General features: G+C 40.6%; 1 protein-coding gene across 17 annotated transcripts in view; it reads left to right on the top strand.

Moving 5' to 3' along the window:
* The window catches only part of CPNE4 (copine 4), a 420,479-nt gene that overhangs the window by 345,826 nt on the left and 54,404 nt on the right, over positions 1 to 20,249 (top strand). For all 17 annotated transcript variants that reach the window (XM_039525586.1, XM_039525585.1, XM_039525590.1 and 14 more), the window contains 3 exons: positions 2,972 to 3,070; positions 13,301 to 13,387; positions 17,067 to 17,126. In XM_039525586.1, coding sequence (XP_039381520.1) covers positions 2,972 to 3,070; positions 13,301 to 13,387; positions 17,067 to 17,126 — 246 coding nt within the window. The remainder of the gene's footprint in view (positions 1 to 2,971; positions 3,071 to 13,300; positions 13,388 to 17,066; positions 17,127 to 20,249) is intronic.

Below are 20,249 nucleotides of genomic sequence, written 5' to 3'. Positions count from 1 at the left end.
TCCAAGATTTATTTTACCAATATCCTCACCAATGTTCTTTTTAATTATAAAAATAATTTTCAGTCATTAGAATTTTAATTGATATACTTATTTCACCAGAAACAGTGTTTTCTTTCTGAAATCTGTGTTTTCAGCAAATAAAAAAAAAATGGAAAAACATTTTAAATACATTTTGAAAATTATTTTAGTAAAACACGTTAACAGACCATTCCACAGAAAACAGAAAGTGGATCCATTTCAAGCTATGTGGAACAGAAAAAAATTCAAAATTTCAAAAATGTTGGTAAAATTGTTTTTGTGGGTTTTTTGACCAGTCTCTCTAACAGCTATAGTTAAGAATGTACGTGTACCAGAGTTTTTTGGTATGACGATTTCATTATAAAGGGTTCATCTGCATTGTTAGCAGGGCCGGCTCCAGGCACCAGCTGAGCAAGCTCATGCTTGGAGCGGCAGATTCTAAGGGGCGGCATTCCGTCCAATCCTAGGGTGTCACAGCCACCACTTTTTTTCCTTTTTTTTTTTTTGGTTCGCTGCTCCGGCCGCCCTGTAGGGGGCGGCGGCACGGAGGAGGGGAGCGCCCTGCTGGGAGCGGGCTGCACACCCCATCTGCCCCAGCCAGTGCCAGGACTGCAGCAAGCCTGGCAGCCTGCGTCCTTCCCTCCCCACCGACCTTCAATTCACCAGCAGGCGGGAGCGGCGTGAAGCCCTCCCGGCAGGCGGCGCAGCGGGAGGTGCCGAGTACCCTGGCTGAAGGAAGTCCTGGCCTCCCCCCTTCTTTCTCTCGCCCCTCCCCTCCTCCCCCCCACTAGCTGGGGCACACACTCTGCTGCCCGGGGCACGTCTGCAGTACAGGGAGTCCCGCTAGCCAGCGCGGCCAGGGGAGGCAGCCGCGAGCCACCAAGTAAGTGGGACCGAAAGTTTGCACCCTGGCTCTGGCCACCCTAAAGGTTGTTGTTTTTTTTTTTTTTTTTGCTTCGCCGCTCCGGCCGCCCCGCACATGTTTTTTGTTTTTGTTTTTTGCTTGGGGTGGCAAAAAAGCCAGAGCCGGCCCTGACAGTTAGTGATGGAAATGCTGTTTCAAGTTATATTTCAAGAGACATTCCTGCTATCAGAACAGGGAACCCAATTCTATACTATTGTTGCTGAGTAAAACTAAATATAGAAACATGCACACAGAGGAACGTATCCCTTCCATCTCTGTCAAAACTGTCATCAAACAATTCTGTGCTTTATAGAGAGAGAAATCTTTTTACTTGTTTGATTTGAAGATTTTCCATCCCTTTGGGACCCTTGCATGGAAAGGTAAAAAAAAATGCACCTGATATGGTAAAAAAGACACAACACTCAAGACAGGGAGGTGTCTAATCCGTGAACCATTCCCACTGGTTAGAGTCTGGAAGAGCACAGATACTGCAGTCTTCCTTGTGTGACTGCTACATATAGCTTGTTTGTGAATCAAAGAAACTTGACTGCAGTAGACCATGTCGCTTATGACTCTAAATGGGAAAGAGTCTGAAAGGTCAAACTACAATAAAGTCTTTGGAAGAAAGGAAGTTAAGTGGTAAGTGAGCAGTGACATTCACCTGTGAAGTCTCAGCTATGAATGTAGTTACCTCTCTGCCCTGTCTCCACAAAACAGACTAAGGTACCTGGCTTCATGAATTTAAGAACCTGGCTGAGATATAGAGATTAAAAATAACACTTCACACCTACATTTGAAGCCAGGTTCCTGGCTTGCCAAGCTGGTCCCCTGGACCTAGAGTCTATTTTTATTGACCTTCCAGGCACACTGCAAGACCTGTCCAAGTACACAAACTTTTGCCTGAAGGAACCTAGGGAGCAATGTGAGGTTCTGTCTTTTAAGGGGTGTGTTGGAATATTTGCTGACAATGTGCCAATTTTAAAATCTGTTGTTTAACAATTATATTGTTCTATGAGTGTTAAGCTGATTGCCAGTCAAGGTGAGCAGCTGGCCATGAAATGTTTCACTTCTCTGTGGGTTTTGGTTTTTTTTGCATATTTTTGTAATCAACATCAATAAATAACTTTTCTAAAGTTCAAGGTATGGTGTATTCTCTTATAAGTTAGCAAGAGTCTCTACGTTTACAAATGAAAGTTATGAATGGCTGAAAACAAGCAGTTAAATTGGAAATCGCCTGCAATTATGGCCAGCTCTGCTGCTGTTGCTAAAATATGTACATATTAATAGGCAGTGTGATCTACTCTTTAGAGCCAGGAACTCTTGGATTCAAACTCCAGTTCTTCCTCTGATTTGTTTTCTTGCCTTGGGCAAGTCACTCAGGCGAACGTTTACAAAGTGACGACTGATTTTGGGCACCTCCATTTTTGTGTGCCATCCTGAGACACTTTGGGTCTGATTTTCAGAAGTGCCGAGTCCCCACAATTCTAGCGGAAGGCAACTGGAACAGCAGATGATGAGCACCAGATATCTCAAGATGGGCACCTAACAAAGAAGCACACAGGCACAAAAGCCACTGTAGAAACTGTTCAGTGTAACTTCTGTTTCTCTTTCATTAAATGTAAAATGGGAATAATAATGTTTACCTACCGCTCAAGGGTGTTATAAAGATGAATTAGTGTTTGTAAAGCACTTTGCAGAGCAAAGTATTCAGTATTATTATAACTCAGAACATTGTGTGAACACTAATATACAATTATACCTAACATGCTTTTGTATACTTGGATATAAGATCTGTTCAATCAATTCTTTCATTAAACATGCAATTTCATTTTCTTCAGCCATTAATACAATAAACACCCCACTCTTCTGGTAAGCTATGTTGAGATTTCACGTCATTTCATTCCGATCTTGACAAGAATGTGTTTTTACTGCTTAATTTTGTTTCCATAGTAACATTTCATCAAATAAATACTATAATTGCTCCTCAGTTACAAAATTGTTGCCTAAAGAAAACAATGTTTTCCTCTCTTCTTTCCTCTCCCTCACCAGTGCATAGTTTGGGACTGGGACTCCAATGGCAAACATGACTTCATTGGAGAATTTAGTTCAACATTCAAGGAAATGCGAGGAGCAATGGAAGGGAGACAGGTAGGTGCAATCCCTGTATAATATCTGAATTTCCTGACCAGATTTCAAGTTGACTTGCCCCTTGTGCAGGTCCATTGACTTAAGTGGAGTGTAAATTAGTATAGAATTTATTAGATGTATCAGGATAGTTTCATTACAGTTCATTGTTGAGTCCAAAATTTGACCTGGAGTACAGTGCTGAGTGCCCTTGAAAGATTGGAGGTGCATTTTGGTAGTTTACCCAAACCTGTTTGGTTTCATGGAGGATGGGTCCATTCATGGAGAATAGGTCCATCAATGGCTAATTAGCCAGGATGGGCAGGGATGGTGTCCTAGCCTCTGTTTGCCAGAAGCTGGGAATGAGTGACAGGGAATGGATCACTTGATGATTATCTCTTCTGTTCATTCCCTCTGGGGCACCAGGCATTGGCCACCATCAGAAGATAGGATACTAGGCTAGCTGGACCTTTGGTCTGACCCAGTATGGCCGTTCTTATGTTCTGAAATTGATCTGGAAGTTTATGAAAATATTGATCTTACTTCTCACAAGATTTCAAGAGTTTCTTGGTTATATTTGGAGGGGGAAGTGCAGTAAGAGTAGCTTCTCCATCCTCCTGCTTTTGGGCTTGACCAAACCCAAGAAGTGTAGAGAAACTCGAGCGTGAACCCAAAACAAAAGGTTTGCGGAATGGATGGATAAAAAAAGTTTTGATTTTGTCTGAACCAGTTCATCTCTACTAAAGAGGTGATCTGTGTAAGCTAACCATTTTCACAGGAAGTGTCATGAGAGCTCATAAGATTTGCCATGAAATCTCTTGTAATTCACTAGTATAAAAATATATATTGTGCTATCTGTAAAATCCCTGCACTGTTGCTTTGTTGAGAAGTGGTTAACCCACAGAACTGGGAGTTTGAGCAAATCTTCTGATAGGGGTCTTCTTTTCATAGATGCTGGGTGCCTGCAACTCCCATGGAAGTCAGTAGAAATGCAAGTGCTCAGCACTTTTGAAAACCAGAATATAAATAGTCTTTCTGTAGTTTAATTTATGTAGCTGCATAATGGAGATAATGACATTAATTTACTGGGAAGTTGAGTGGCTTAATTAATTGATATTTGTAAATCACACTGAGATCCAGGGCTGGTGCCAGAGGGAGAAGAAGACAAAGCAGTGATGGAAGTGTGACATCACTGGCAGAGCAATGGTGGGGCTTGATTTAGTTAGTAGATCTTATGCATAGGGTGAGGTTAAATGGGGAAGGACAAGATTAGCTTGTATTTAATGCTGTAGAAGAAGAGCTAGTGGCGAGAGACAAATAGAGGGGAAATTTGTTTGTAATTATGAGCCTGGAAAATGATCCTAGCAACAGCATTTTTAATGGACTTGAGGGAAGCAATGTAGCTGGCCAGACAGGAAGAGATTACAGTAGTTGAAGAACAAGACTATGAGAACCTAGACCAATAGCTTTGGCAGTCTAGACAGATAAGAGAAGAAAGAATCTTTGACATATTTTATTGGTAGAAGCTGCAAGACTAAGATGCGGTCTGGATTTGTGGGCCAAAGAAAATGGGCCTAAGAGACTGTGATGATGGTAATGTAATCCACAGTAAGGGAGGTATGAAGGAGAGCGGAAAGTTGACTTGGGTTTTTTATTCAATTTTGACTCTGTCGAGCTAATGTTACCATCTTGATTTCTCTGAGGGAATGCCAGACAAGCTGAGATGTGGGTTGCATGGTGGGAAGCAGTAGATAACTAGCTTAGTGGGTTGTTGTTGAAGGTATTAATTGATGCTTGTGGATAAGAGCATCTACAGATGGAGTCTAGCGAGAGAAAAGCAGGAGACCAAGGGCACAACCTTGGGGAACATCCAATGAAGAGGCAATTGGAAGATCCACCCAACAAGACACTGAAGTAGCCATTGGAGAAGTAGGAGGAGACTTATGAGAGGACCGAGCTGCAAAAGCTGATGGAGGACAGAATTTTAAGAATCAGATATTGGTCAGTGGTGTACAAAACAACTTGAGAGATTAGGGAAGATGAAAAGGGACAGCCCTGAGATTTGGCCAGGATTGAGTCATTAGAGATTTTACTAAGAGCAGATACAATGGAATGTAAAAACTGTGTTTGGAGCAGGAACAGGGTAGAATCAAGGATGGTCTAGGACCAGTGAAACTCAGTGCATCAGTGTATAAAGCACAATCTATAACCTTGAAGGCAATGTTGTTTCCTTTAATATTAGAGTATTTATAAATATGTAGAAAACGCCCTTGAAATTCCATTTTTTTATTTTCATTTGAGGTAAAATCCTGACTCCCATGAAATCCATTGGATATTTTCCATTTGGGGGTAATTGGTTCTTTAATTTCCATTTTAAATGTTTTGTTGTGTTCTTATTGTACGCTGTTAAGATGCCTAACAATGGGTACATTAAAACATTGAGTTATTTCCCAGCCATGTTCCTCAGCAGGCATTACACTAAATTAAAAAATCACTAATGGTTTCAGCAGAAACTGGAGATGAGTTAAAGTTAATTGGAATTTCTGAGCAAGCTTCTTATCCCTCCCGGGGCAGCTGACCTCCCCATCACAAGACTGACTTATTAGCAACACTCAGATCCAGAATGTTGCCAGTCTGCTTCTGGGAAGGATATTTGAACTAACTGACCCATCCTGCAGTGCCACTGCATATCCTATTATTATCTGGACAAGATGTTCTGAAAATGAAAGCAGCAAAAAGGGGAGGTGCCAGTGTTACTGTAATTACCTACCTGATACAACTCGTCTCTCCTTCTAATTCTATTTCCAGGCAAATTTCTTTCTCTTATTTATATTCATGCAAGTCTAATCATATAAGTCCTATCAGCTGCTGGAATGCAACTGCAAACCAATCTCACAGCCTGCGAAGAGAGAGAACACTCACCTGATGGCCAAAGACCTTTTATTGGTTGAGTGTCATTTTTCTCTCTTTCCCTGCACCTTCCCCCATTGCTTGCCCTGCCTTTGCTGCCACCAGCTCTGATTGGAAATCATCATGATGTAACTAACCAGTTTCTTATGAATTACAGTCCCTAAGAGAAAATTGAATTATTACCTCATTAATAATTCCACTTCTTTATGTTGGTAGGAGCCTCACAAATTGGGGTTGATGGCAGTTATTGAAAATGATAAATGATTTGGCATATCTAATTTGAGAAGTTGTCATTTCCTATTATTATTTAATCCTGGAGCCATTAGTGTTGATAAATTATCTGTGTGGGAATTAATAATGTTGGACCCCTAGACTGTTGGCCGTGTTTTAGTGACTGCTCTAATGGAGATTTCGGAATCAAGCTAAAAGTGCAAAACAAACTTGTTTCACACTTTATATTAAGGTTCTATTTATAAATAAGGTTAATAAATGGCTAACCAATTGGTACAGAGTCTAACAAGAGAGTAGGTTGCTTATAACCATCTATAACATTTTCTGCGGATGTGTTTATAGCATCTGTGCTATAACACGTGACTCATGTTTGCAATATGCTTCTAACATCAATCAGCCATTTACTAACCCTTTATAAATCATTTAAATGGAGCCTTAATATGGAGCCTGATCCAAACGTCCTTACAGGGCCAAATTGAGTCAGTGGAGCTGGATCCACTTACACCAGGGTTGAATTGGCCTCATACGTTTTAGAGCAATTACTAGATTGCATTGGTGCATGTCGAAAATTAATCATAAAGTGAGTTTGAGTGGATTGAGAGCTTTCACAAAGAGGGGGCAGGTACCAAGCTGAATAATATTAGCAAGGCCAGCCTGGTGAAAAAACAGCAGCTTTAAATAAATGTCTATGAGCGGGAGAAGGAGCACATAATAATGGCCAAATGTGTGCATCCCTGATGGAAATTTCTTCAAAAGAGAGATGCTCTGTCACCAGAAATGACACACACAAGAATTATCAGAGACACTCTGAAACATAAAGCTCATGGGAAGGCATCAGAGACATGGGATCCATAACATCCAGGCTGACCCAGATGGATTAATGAAGTATTCTGTGCTATGAGGGGAGAAACAACAAAGAGCAATTTTACGAAGTTCATTTTAATCCCCGGCATGGTACGGGGAGAGTTGTACTGTCACAGGCTTATGAAGTTATTAAAGTCATTTCCCAAATCTCATTCCCCTTATATGACAGGCAGACATTGCACATCTCAAAACAACACCTCTACTTTAAAGAGAGAGACTCCTGTTTTTACAGCAGATGCTAAACATTATTTAGGAGAATGCATATCAGGGTTGTTTTAAAAAACTGAACCTCTAACAAACATCTGCAAAACATATCCTATCCCTCTATTTTACCTTTCCTTGAGTCTTATCATTCCAAAACTGGCCCTTCACAATTTAACCATAGCTTTCATCTCAATGGTCCCAATTCAGGACAAGCACTTAAACACATGCTTAACTCTACCCTTATCCAGGACAGCATTGATTTCAGTGAGACGTTAAGTACATGCTTAAAGTTTAGCATGTGCTTAAATGCTGTTCTGAATAAAGATGCTTTCCTGAATCGGGGCCTATATTGTGCAGTTGTTTTATAACATTTATTAATGCATTAAACAACCTGGCCACTTAAAAAGCAGAATGGAAAAGAATGATAAAGATTAATTGGCAAAACTGTTCACAGTGGAACTGGGGGAAATCCTCCTCTAATTAAAAATAAAAAAAAAATCACACCATTTTGAAAATAGAGGCAATAGAACCAGATGGATTGGAAAAAAGCCATAGAAACATAAACCACCTGGACCTTAATGCAATGGGAGAAATTATGTAATAGAAAAATCTGTCTCTGTATTTACAAAGAAAAAAATAGGGAAGGCAAACCTTCCTACATCTACTATCTCCTCTGGCATTTCCACAAGATTATTTAACTCCCCCATAGAATTTCCATTGTATGTGCCTCATTCATTAGAATGTTCTGTCAGACAAAACCCTGCCCTCTCTCTCTGGGAATTCCAATACATGAGATTCTAAGGAGGTGTAGGAGGGGGCCTCAAAGCCCGCTCAAAGCTCCCCACTCTATCCAAACTCCTGAATGTTGTCCCAAGCCCTTCAGATGATCAGGGTTCTACTGCACTCGCATAAGTGGGCTTATGTAAGACAGTAAAGCAGTTAGTGACTTTAGTAATGTACCAAGGCAAGTCTCAATTTGCCCAGTTTTAGCAGACAGCTCCTCTTCTCTTTTTAACATCAGAAGGTCAAATCCACTCGATGGTCTGCACTGTCAGAAACCGGGCCCTTGGTGGCAGAAAAGGTGGGCTGCAAAAGCACAGTGCATCAGTTATCTTCAGGTAGCCAGCACAGCTCCAGAAGTGCTGGCTAAGCTTTAGCGTCTTGGTCAAGGAAACAGAGGATGCACTGATATTTACTGCAGTCTGCACCTGAGAGTCTCCTGTGGAGCCCTGGCAGAGATTAAAAGCAGCCAGCCTACCCATGGTGGGCACCCCCAGCAGATAGCAGTGTGCAAACACCACTTGTCCTCCTGGGGGGAGGCAGGGAATGTAATGGCCCTTACAGGCACAAAGAGGTGCAATTTGAACCTTAGGAACCAGCAGGAATGAATCTGCCCTGAAAGCAAATTGCTCACCTGGAGTCAACAGGATGACATATTAAATAGGATATTGGCATAATAACGGGTTATTTTTTGTCTCGGCAGCAATTCGCTAAAAGAAAGAGGAAATTAAAAATAAAGAAATAAAAAGGGAATTCTTTGGAGAAAATACACATTGATGATGGTCCATTTTGGATGAGTGTCACCTACTCTGGCTTCATACTTCATATTCCTCACATGCGTTTTCCTGGGGTATATCTGATGCAGGGGCGGCTCTAGCTTTTTGGCCGCCCCAAGCAGTCATGCGGCTCACGGGTCCGGCGGCTCCGCTTGAGCTGCCGCAGTCATGCCTGCGGGAGGTCCAGCCGAGCCGTGGGACAAGCGCCCCCTCCGCAGTCATGCAGGTCCAGTCGTCCCGGGGCTCCGGTGGACCTCCCGCAGGCATGACTGCGGCAGGTCCGCCGGCCCAGCCTGCCGCCCCCCCGCGGCAGTAGGGGACGCCCCCTACATTTTGCCGCCCTAGGCACCAGCTTGTTTTGCTGGTGCCTAGAGCCGCCCCTGATCTGATGTGAGCACAGGCCCTAAGTGAAAACAAAAGCTCTGTGTCACAGTTTCTCCTGCCTCAGGGTACATGGAACCCCTTCAGTCTGGTACCTTTATTGATTAGATATATTGGCCAATGCCATTTCTGGAAGTATGCTGCTCAAAAATTCTATTCTTTAAATGTGTACATTTAGGAAGTTTTCTTGACACATGGGGCCAAATGTAGACACTGTCTCTCTCCTTTACATGTGTATGGGAAGAAGTGTCTCAGTGGGACCCATAATTTTTCACCCCACTTCTGGGGGATTGGTAGGGTAAGAGAAGGAACATTTGAGGAAGCAAACAATGTCCTTTATTTCAGGGAGTAGTGTCCCTTGTTGTGGTGAGCTGTGTCTCACACGTCAGAGAATGGAAGTTTAGAAATATGACTACCTTACAAGTGTCAGCATTATTTTGCCAAATTTCATGGAGGGCAGGGGGCAAAAAAGGGGGGGGAAACCCAAAAACACAATCTGGTTCAAGTTTTCTTAAAACAGCTCAGGTTCACTCAGTTGTTTCCCTCAACCTGGATTGCTGCTGAGGTTTCTAGAGAAACCTCAAACCGGGCTACATTTGGGTTTTCATTATAAAATCTTTTGTACAGCTCTTGTAATAAACTAGCAGGAAGCGGTGAAGTCATATTGCCTCCTGTTTCATGACAAGAAAAGAGCTCACATAGCCCAGAGCTGTCAGGCATATGGAAGAAATGTTAACTGGCACACTATTAGAATGATGAATCTAAGTTTTACAATGGTTAACAATAATGTCAGAGTATAGACTCTCGTATTAGTTACCTCTCAGCTGAAAGGTTAATTTAAAATATGAAAATGAATCATTAATAAAGGTGACAGATACCATATCAATAGCAGAATGTAGGAGTACATAAAAAAAACAAACTTGTCTTAGCAGTGAAAGCAAAATATTCAAAACAATTTGCATCATTTCTTACCTGTCAAGACCTGTGCTGAGGATTCTGTTCCCCCAAGAAGAGCTGATGACACGGCAAGGATTGAATAGGGAATTTTAGAAAATGGTGCTTGTCATATAATCAGCTCCTGCTGTGTAAATGTGGAGCTCTGGGGTCAGATCTTGGCAGGTAAGTAAAGGAGAAAGTGAGTTTTATTTTAAAATTGTCATTTTTAAGTCGACCCACGATCTGGGAGCTTAAACATTTTTTCTTTTACAAAAGCTTTTCAGTTCACCAAAATGTCAGTTAGTGTATTTACCTGATGAAAATGTATTCTTCCCTTTTGTTTGTTCACTTGACAGGAATTTCCTAAGATGATTATTTATTTGGCTTGTGATACCAATTGATCAGTTAGGTTTTTATTGCCTGTGCATTTCATATTTTAATAATACTTCGGAATTATCTAGAACATCATCCATAGATCTCAAAGTGCTTTACAAAGCTGGGTAAGCATTATTATCCACATTTTACTGCTGCACAGAAAAGTTAAGTGACTTGCCCAAGGGCACACTATTATTCTATTCTGTATGTTCTTCTACTACCCAAACCATCATAGAAGCTGAACACCTTCCTAAAGTGCATTAAGCACTGAAGTACCTTAAGTGACTAACGTCTATTATGTGTGGTTCATCCTCTCCCCAAGGGAGAATTGTATGTACACTGTACTGTTATTTTTTTAAATGCATACACTGCTATGAGTTTATCCTGGAGAAGGCAAGGTCAAAGAAGTGCATCTTGCACTTGGAGTGGAAGGTGGTGAGGTTTGTGATGATCTGTTTGCTGAAATTCAGTATCAGAGTTGGGATTAGAACTCCTAGCTCCTATATTTTGCCCTCTCCACTAGACACCGCTGCCTCCATTGTAATTGGCAAACTAAGCAATTTCTTTTTATAAATGCATCCAATAAGTTTATAGGATAGCTGCTACCAGTGAAGATAGTTTAATGTAAAATATACTCAGAGCCGAGTGATCAGTGTTTTTGCATTGCAATTACATTTCTTCCCTCTACTTTGCTGCCATCTCCTGTCATGGAGAACTCTGTTAGATTTTTTTGGGAGCCTGAACTATCCTCCTGAGAACAGAAAAGCAGTTGCTGGAGAATTTCCCAGGAACATGTGGTCCTGTGTCTGCCTGTTACCTCAGTTGGAAAATTCATTTCACAAGACTAATAATTGAGCTGTAGGGCAAACTGGGGCGCAGGCAGCTGTACTTCATAGAGCTTGGAAATATTTTTCTTGTTAAACTTTTTCTCTTTCTGTTATCAGCTAGGTCACCTGTTTCCAGGAGCCACGAGGTTAGGAGTGCAGTACAGGCAGCACAGTTAGCCCTTGGTGAAGAGAAGGTCTCACATTGCTCTAAAGCAATATCCTTCCCTTCCACATTAGATATTTTGCGAGAAATCCTGATTTTGAAATGCTGAATATTCCAAGTAATTGTGTAATTCACCGGTGAGTGTGTGTTACAAGGCCTCCGCTGTGCTGATCCACAGAGAATATGAGTTGTTACAGTCCCTCAGTGCAGCAGCTTGGATCTTTAGCTCAAAATAAAGCCACTTATGCTTTTAGTTCTGGAGGTCCTGAGTTCAATCCCTATTGTGTTGGCTAAGATGGTGGCTGTCACAATTGCTCTTCAGGCTTTTCCTAAAGCCTGTTGAAGTCAAGGGGACTATCTACATGCTTAAAATGCATCACATCCTTAAGTATGTTGCAGAGTCAGGACCTAATTAATTATTTCTTCCACAAATGCACAAAATACAGTAACTTCAAGCCAACATCATTCAATTTAAAAAATGGCCCCTTTTGTAGATGGATTTTTCATCTTGCCTGGCACCATGTCAGTACACACTCATTTCCTTGAGTGTTTCCCCCCATTTTAAAAAAAACGCCCCTGAAATAACATTAAAGACAGTATTTTTTCAATGCTTAAGCCCTAAGTGTGCATATGTAATAGCTCATGCAAAATGAGACATATGCAGATAGGTATTTGCACATGCAAATGTGTGTTATGCTTGTGCAGGGGCATGTATGCATATTTTTGAAGGTACTACTTAGAGTTCAAAGTTTGAACATTTGGTCTGTCTTAAACTAGCAAAACCAAGTAACTTTTAAGTTGAAATTGATGTTTCTGCTGCAAAACATTTCAGCTTCAACAAAGCAGCATATTTCAACAAAAAAAATTTAGTTGAAAACATTCCAGCTAGAGCTATGAGGCAGTGGTTATTTAATCTCCTTCTTTTACGTACTTAGATTAACTTCTTATTTTTAACTTCTTATTTTCTCATAGTATCTACAGCATTTAATATTGCACTCTCAAGGATCTATTTACAACAAAAGGGGTTGAGGAAAGTACTTCAATCTCAGATCTGAACTGCTGTGTTCTTAGTCGTTTAATGCAAACCCTCAAGGTTATATTAATACAGGGGTCGGCAACCTTTCAGAAGTGCTGTGCCAAGTCTTCATTTATTCACTCTAATTTAAGGTTTCACGTGCCAGTAACACATTTTAATGTTTTTAGAAGGTCTCTTTCTATAAGTCTATAATATATAACCATCTATTGTTGTATGTTAAGTAAATAAGGTTTTTAAAATGTTTAAGAAGCTTCATTTAAAATTAAATTAAAATGCAGAGCCCCCCGGACCAGTGGCCAGGACCTGGGCAGTGTGAGTGACACTGAAAATCAGCTTGCGTGCCGCCTTCAGCACACGTGCCATAGGTTTCCTGCTCCTGTATTAATATGTAGGGAGTAATATATTTAATGTCGAGTATCAGACAATTTCCCCCAATCATTTTTATTTATATGTGGAGCCACTTTTTCTGAAATGATCTCTTTTTAAAAACCCTCAATGTTTCACATGTAAAACCTGCATGTGTGTACACAGATCGGGGTAGTTAGATGTCTGTTTGAGTACTATACATATATTTCCATACCAAAATGTAGGTGTTTGCACATGGCCTGGGACTAGGTTATGATCACTCCTTGTACAGTTAATGTTTAGCCATCTTTGTCTTTGGACCATTTGATGGGGCTTAATCAACTATAGAGAACATACCATGCAACCTTAATTAAATCAATTTGTTTACATGAATTTTCTTTCATGCAGTGATTGGTGTTTTCACAGGTACAGTGGGAGTGCATAAACCCCAAGTACAGAGCAAAGAAGAAGAGTTACAAGAATTCAGGCATTGTCATTCTTAACCAGTGCAAGGTACCGGCATTTGAAAGAATACTTTGTCTATTCCTCCTCCCAGTTATTAATACCGTATCTATACAGATTTTTTGGAAATGGAGCCAACAAAGAAAATCTAAAGTGTGGAGCTAATAATTGTAACCTGGGAAGGGCAAAGAGAAGCTATTTGGGTTCTGGCAGCCTGTCCTTTCTTAGGCATATTGTATAAAAAATACAACAAAACCTGTCATCATAAGCTGAAGAAGGAAACTTGAGTCAGAACCCAGGTTAAGTTTGAGGGGCTGAAAGCTGTCAAAACATATTTTACCTGTAAACTGAGTGCAACTGATATGGAAATCACCAATTTTCTCATGCCATATTTATAGATTCACTGTTCAAAGCAGAGCATTACTATGGAGAAGCTGGTCATTACCCCATAAAAAAATGTTGCACTGAAAGGAGAGGTTCAACCACTTTGTTACGCAGGAACAATACATCATACTCTCCCCAAAATTACATCTCTTTCTTTTAGAGTTTAGAGTGACTTTTCTGAAAACTTACAGTAAATAGGTTAATTACATTGAGTTAAAATTAATTTTAAAGTGGTTCCTTTAAGAAATGCTGCACCCTGTGATAATTTCCATTACTAGATGGAAATGGTAGAACTATCGGTAATAATGCAGAAAAAGCAGAAGTGTTCAATAAATATTTCTGTTACGTATTTGGTGTAGCCCTGTCATGTGATGGGATCACTCTTTTCAATCCACTAGAATGTAAGGAGGATGTTAAACAGATACTGCTAAAGTTAGACATTTTCAAATCAGCAAGTTCAGCTAGTTTGTGTTGAAGAGTTTTAAGAGAGCTAGCTGAGAAGCTCACTGCACTGTAAATGTGATTTTTAATACGTCTTGGAACACTGGGGAAGTTCCAGAAGACTACAGGAAACCTCTTGTTGTGCCAGTATTTTAAAAGGGGAAATAGGATAAGCAAGGTAATTATAGGCCTGTCAGTTTGACACTGATCCCATGCAAATATGATGGAGTAGCTGATACATGACTCGATCGATAAAGAATTAAAGGAGGGCAATATAATTAATGACAATCAACATGGTATTATGAAAAATTGATCCTGTCAAACTAAATTGATACCTTTTTTTGATGAGATAACGTTTGGTTGATAAAAGTTAATAGTGTTGATGTACTTCCATAATGTGTTGAACTTGGTACTGCATTACATTTCGATTTAAAAACTAGAATGAAATAAAATTAATGTGGCACATATTAGCTTGATTAAAATCTGTCTAACTGATAGGTCTCAAAATGTAATTTTAAATCAGGAGTTATCGTTGAGCGGATGTGTTTCTAGTGGGGTTCCGTAGGAATCTGTTCTTGGCCCTTCACTATTTAACATTTTTATCAGTAACCTGGAAGAAAACATAAAATCATTGCTGATAAAGTTTTCAGGTGACAGAAAAATTGGGGGAGTGGTAAATAATGAAGAGGACAGGTCTCTAACACAGAACGATCTGGGTTGCTTGGTAAACTGAGCGCAAGCAAACAATATGCCTTTCAGTACATGTATATGTATAATGTACTGTACATGTCTATATCTGGGAACAAAGAATGAAGGCTGTACTGAGGACCCTGAAAAGGTTGCAGTGACCCTGAAAAGACTTGAGAGTCATGGTGGATAATCAGCTGAACATAAGCTCCCAGCATAGGTGCTGGAACTCAGGGTGCTGCCACCCCCCTGCCTTGAAGTGGTTTCCATCATACACAGGGTTTACTGTTTGGCTCAGTGGCTCTCAGCACCCACACTATAGAAATAGTTTCAGCACCCGTGGCTCCCAGTGTGATGCTGTGGCCAAAAGGGCTAATGCAATCCTTGGTTACTTAAATGGGAATCTTGAGTAGGAGTAGAGAAGTTATTTTACCTCTGTATTTGGCACTGGTGACACTGGTGTCCACAGTTCAAGGAGGATGTTGAAAAATTGGCGAGGATTCAGAGAAGAGCTACAAGAATGATTAAAGGATTAGAAAACTTGCTGAATAAGTGATAGACTCAAGGAGCTCAATTTATTCAGCTTAACAAAGAGAAAGTTAAGGAGTGACTTAATTACAGTCTATAAGTACCTACCCAAGGAGCAAATATTTAATAATAGGTTCTTCAGTCTAGTGAAGAAGGTATATCACTATCCAATGGCTGTAAATTGAAGCTAGATACATTCAGACAGGAAAGAAGGAATACATTCTTAACGATGAGATGAATTAACCATTGGAAAAATTTACCAAGGACAGTGTTGGGTTCTACATCACAGACAATTTTTAAAATCAGAATTGAATATTTTTCTAAAAGATCTGCTCTAAGAATTATTTTGGGGAAGTTCTCTGGCCTATGTTATACGGGGAGGTCAGACCAGATGATCACAAGGGCCCCTGATCTTGGAATCCATGAATGTCTGTCACACCTGCCCCACTCCCCCGCCTCTCCTCCCCTCCCCCTCCCGCCCCTGTCCAAATGATCTTTCAGACACTTAAAACTTCCTATACACTAACAAGTCACTGAAATCTTGTGCCATGGCTATCTTTGAAGAAAATGTTTTAGGATTAATTGTCATTTGTAGCCATTAATCTTCATAATGGAAAGTTTCTTTTTTAGCAGAGGCTGACAGATAAAATGTTCTTTTTCAGAGAATTCTGTGAAAAACTACCCTCCTTCAACATTTTCTTAACCTTAAGTGTCCTGCATAGTGTCACTATTGGGCGGAGGGAGGGAATTAAAATCAATTGAATCTCATCTGGGATTAGACACTAAAATGTTGTAACCATAAACATGTGACTATTACACAGTGTTACTGTTAAGCAGAGTTAAGGTTGTTTGGGTGCCCTAAATATCCATACCTTAACATATTGGGATTTCTTTTAAATGTGCCCTTACTGCTGAAATCCCTGATTTATGATGTTTGTTTTGGGGATAATTAAAACATTCCTGTAATGTGTTGTACCCTAAATTGCTCTCAGTGTTAACTCCACCTTAACATCGTTTTCTTCTGGGAACTTTAAGGTAAGTTTGCTGATTGGGGGGACTTTAGAACTTATTTCATCCCACAGTATTTAACAATGTCTTTGTCAAATAACCCATGAAGAATGCATAAAACCAAGGATTTGGGGGGGATAAAGGAGTAATAGAAATGGAGCCCCTCAAAAAAGGAAAAATACTACAGCCTTGTAGAGGAACTAGTGTGCACACAATCAACATTCCCCAATCACTCCTTCCTGTTGTTGTATAATACCAGTAAGCAATCAAATATGCCATACAATGCAATTATGCATCCATACATCAAAGTTCACCAGGATGACCATCTATGTGAGATGTTTCCCTTCCCATTCTTTCAAAGTCATGTCTCTGAATTCAAAAAAATGCCTGCTCCTCTCTCTTAAATCAATGGCAAAATCCCCATTGACTTCAGGCAGAGGAGTGCTGTTCTGTTTTCTCCTTGATGTGCGTAAATAATTTTGGTGGTTTCAGAATGGTTTGTGATGCTTTCTCATCTTTCTTTGTTCCTCTCTTAACTTAGCTTTAAGTCTCTCCCTCTCTCTCTGATTTCTCCCACGCCATCCCCATCCATGTTTTATTTTTCCTTAAACAAGCTGTCTCAAAGTCTGGATCTGTTAGCAATACACAGTTCATCTGAATGTCTTTGCTTTCTTATTTCCAGATCCACAAGATGCATTCTTTCTTAGATTACATCATGGGTGGATGCCAAATACAGTTTACAGTAAGTGTTTTCCTACTGTAATTTCCTTTACCTTAATGAAAGGAACTCCTTTTAAACACTAAATTCATCACTTTTACAGTGAAAAAATGATCTGACCTGCCATTTTGTAAATGTATTAACAAATTGCTAAACTCTTCTTGTAAAATATTTTGTGACTATAAAATAAACTGTGCTCACAGTATGATTTTCAAACACGTTATTTTCATTTTGCATGTTACAGCAATACCAGTCAGACCACAGCAACTAAAGTCCATAGTATATATAGGGCCAGATCCTCAGTTGGTGTAAATCAGTATAGTTCCAGTGACATGAATTGTTCTACACTGTTGTATGAGAGCTGAAGATCTGGCCTAGAGTCTGGGTCAATAGCTGTATGCGTGGGTTATCACTGAGAATGTCATATGATCATCCTTGTCGTGTCCAGGCTTAAGTCAGTTCCGATTCAGTATGACCTCCCGGCCAAATTTCTGGTTGAAAAGCTCTTGGGACTCCATGCTTTCAGTGAAATGGTTGGAAGAATATGCATAAATATATGAGGACATAAATGCTAGCTCTGCTGAGGTTGCTCTGGTACTGGGGGGGGAAAAAAGTCAAAATGAAAAACAATCCCTCAGCCAGAAGTGAAAGTATCATAAAAGACTTACCTGTACGGGGCAGGGCCTTGGGCAGAAGGGGTGGGGGGCCTCAGGCAGAGGGGGCAGGGCTGGGGGCTTCCCCCAGCCAGTCCATCCGTGCTGCCTGGCCCATACCAGCCTACTTTCATCCCTCAGCCAAATATTACATACCCACCTACACCCAACCACATCTAATTCTTGGACCTTTCAGACCTTCCACTTCCAACCCACTACCCTTGTCCCCAGATACTATTTATCTAAGCATCCAATACAATGATTGTCATAATTTTTGCTACATCACCATGTTTAAAAGGGACTCAACCTTGCTCCAATTTGTTCATGTGAAATTTTTTCACCCACTGTCACTTTTGTGTACAAATCATTTAATTTTCTCACACCAAAAAAATGTCATTTTTTCACTGTGCAATTCATTCATGTGCAAATGGATTCATCGTGCACTCTCAAGTGCACAGAAACTGTACACAAGTAAGGGGACAGATACTAAGACTATGCCATGCCATTTAGTTTTTGAATTCATGTCAGTGATTTATTTGTAATCAGTGCAGAAACACATGCCTTTTTTAATGATCTAGCAGCTTGCAGTTAAGATGTGCAGAGATGTTTGACTCTGCATTAATTACTTAGGCTCCTACGCTCGCACTTGTCAAAGATGGCTTGCTGAAACACTATAGATCTATGAAATCCATAATCCTGTAATCAGAAAGGTGACTGTGTTTTCTGAATTCTTGTACACCATTATGGAATGTTAATGTCAACATAGAAATGAGTTCCGATAAACCACAGTGATATATTGCCCTCTTCTTTGCTAAGACAGAAGCAAAGTTCACAGACTCGTAGTAATTTATCCAACCCTCTTTTTGTTTTAGGATTAATTATGTTTCCTTTGAGTTCATGCAGTGTACAGATAGTACAATGCAGCTGTGATCTGAAAGGGCATTTGATGTGGGGAGGGAAGCTAGGATGCTAAGCATAGGTTTGGGAACAAAAAGCTATCATATAGTGTTCCTGCTAATTTAAAGCACTAATGAGAGCTTTTGTAACATCATGCTGAGTGCTCTTGGGATACGTTGTTCATCCATTGGGGTTACATAGTTCATGGTTAGAACAAACATCTTAGAGAACCAAGAGTAAACTTTTTTTGTTGTGTTTTTTAGAATGATTTGTTGATCACAAAATTCCCTAGAAGAACGTTTCTCAATAGCACAGATTCCACATGGTTACTTCTGTGAGGGTTTTATTGCAGAAGTCTGTATCAGTGATCTGACAGAGTTCCCTGCTAGGTGTGAGAAACAGTCAGTAGAAGTTGGCAAAATTAGTGAGTTTACAGTCAGAAGACATTCTCTTCACTTTAGGAAGTATGGCAGAAAGGATGTGTAACACCCATTTTAAGAGCTGGAACTGAAAGAGTGTACAGGACTGCTTCTGGGTCAGATAGGTGAAGACAATAGGACAAGCTGATAATTTGCTGACTGACCTGGTAGAAGGTTAAGCAGGAAATTATCAGTGCATTAAAACACTTTTACACAGTGTGACAAAGTTCCTCCTCTACCTTGGTGGGTCCTGTGCTTATTGGCGGATTTGATCACCTCAGTGATCTTCCTCTCTGGTGGAACCCACATTCTGGGTCAACTCCTCCTGTGTCTGATCAGGAGTAGCGAGGTTTGGGGGGAACCCAGGCCCACCCTCTACTCCGGGTTCCAGTCCAGGGCCCTGTGGATAGCAGCTGTCTATAGTGCCTCTTATGACAGCTGCAACTCCCTGGGCTACTTCCCCATGGCCTCCTCCAAACACCTTCTTTATCCTCACCACAGGACCTTCCTCTTGGTGTCTGATAATGCTTGATTGATTGATTGTATGATAATTCCTCAATCCTCCAGTAGCACACCCTCTCAGTCTCAGCTCCTTGTGTCTTACTCCCAGCTCCTCACACGCACTTCTTTCCTCTGGCTCCTCCTCTCCTGACTGGAGTGAGCGCCTTTTTAAACCAGGTGCCCTGATTAGCCTGCCTTGATTGGCTGCAGGTGTTCTAATCAATGTTACTATCTCCACTGCCTTCTAGAAAGATCTTAATTGGCCCCAGGTGCCTTGATTAACCTGGAGCAACTGCCATTTGGTTACCACGGTACTAGGGATTTGTTTAGCCTGGGGCTAACATACCTGTTCCTCAGTACTTTACTGTAGCCATCCGGCCTTGCCCCATCACAACAGATTATGAAAATCTTCCTAAGAGTGTATAATCTTTTGCTGTGGGATACCCATACTGAACAGTGGGAGGTGATGGAAGTGCCAATACCTGGGACATTTAAAGATACACTGGACCAAACACAAGCAAATATGCTGTAGGGAAAAAATCCTGCCTTGGCAGGGGGTTTAGACTAGCAAATTCTAGCCGTAATTTCTGTTTCTTTCATTTAGAATCAGAAAGCTTCCCCACATGCATGCAGGCTTGGTCCTACCACGCAAGACTGAGTGCCTTAAATTGTCAGTC

Source organism: Mauremys reevesii, linkage group 2, assembly GCF_016161935.1.
Source record: "Mauremys reevesii isolate NIE-2019 linkage group 2, ASM1616193v1, whole genome shotgun sequence".
Taxonomy (NCBI): domain Eukaryota; kingdom Metazoa; phylum Chordata; order Testudines; family Geoemydidae; genus Mauremys; species Mauremys reevesii.
Note: the sequence above shows the minus strand (reverse complement) of the source record. Positions and strands in the feature narration are given on the sequence as shown.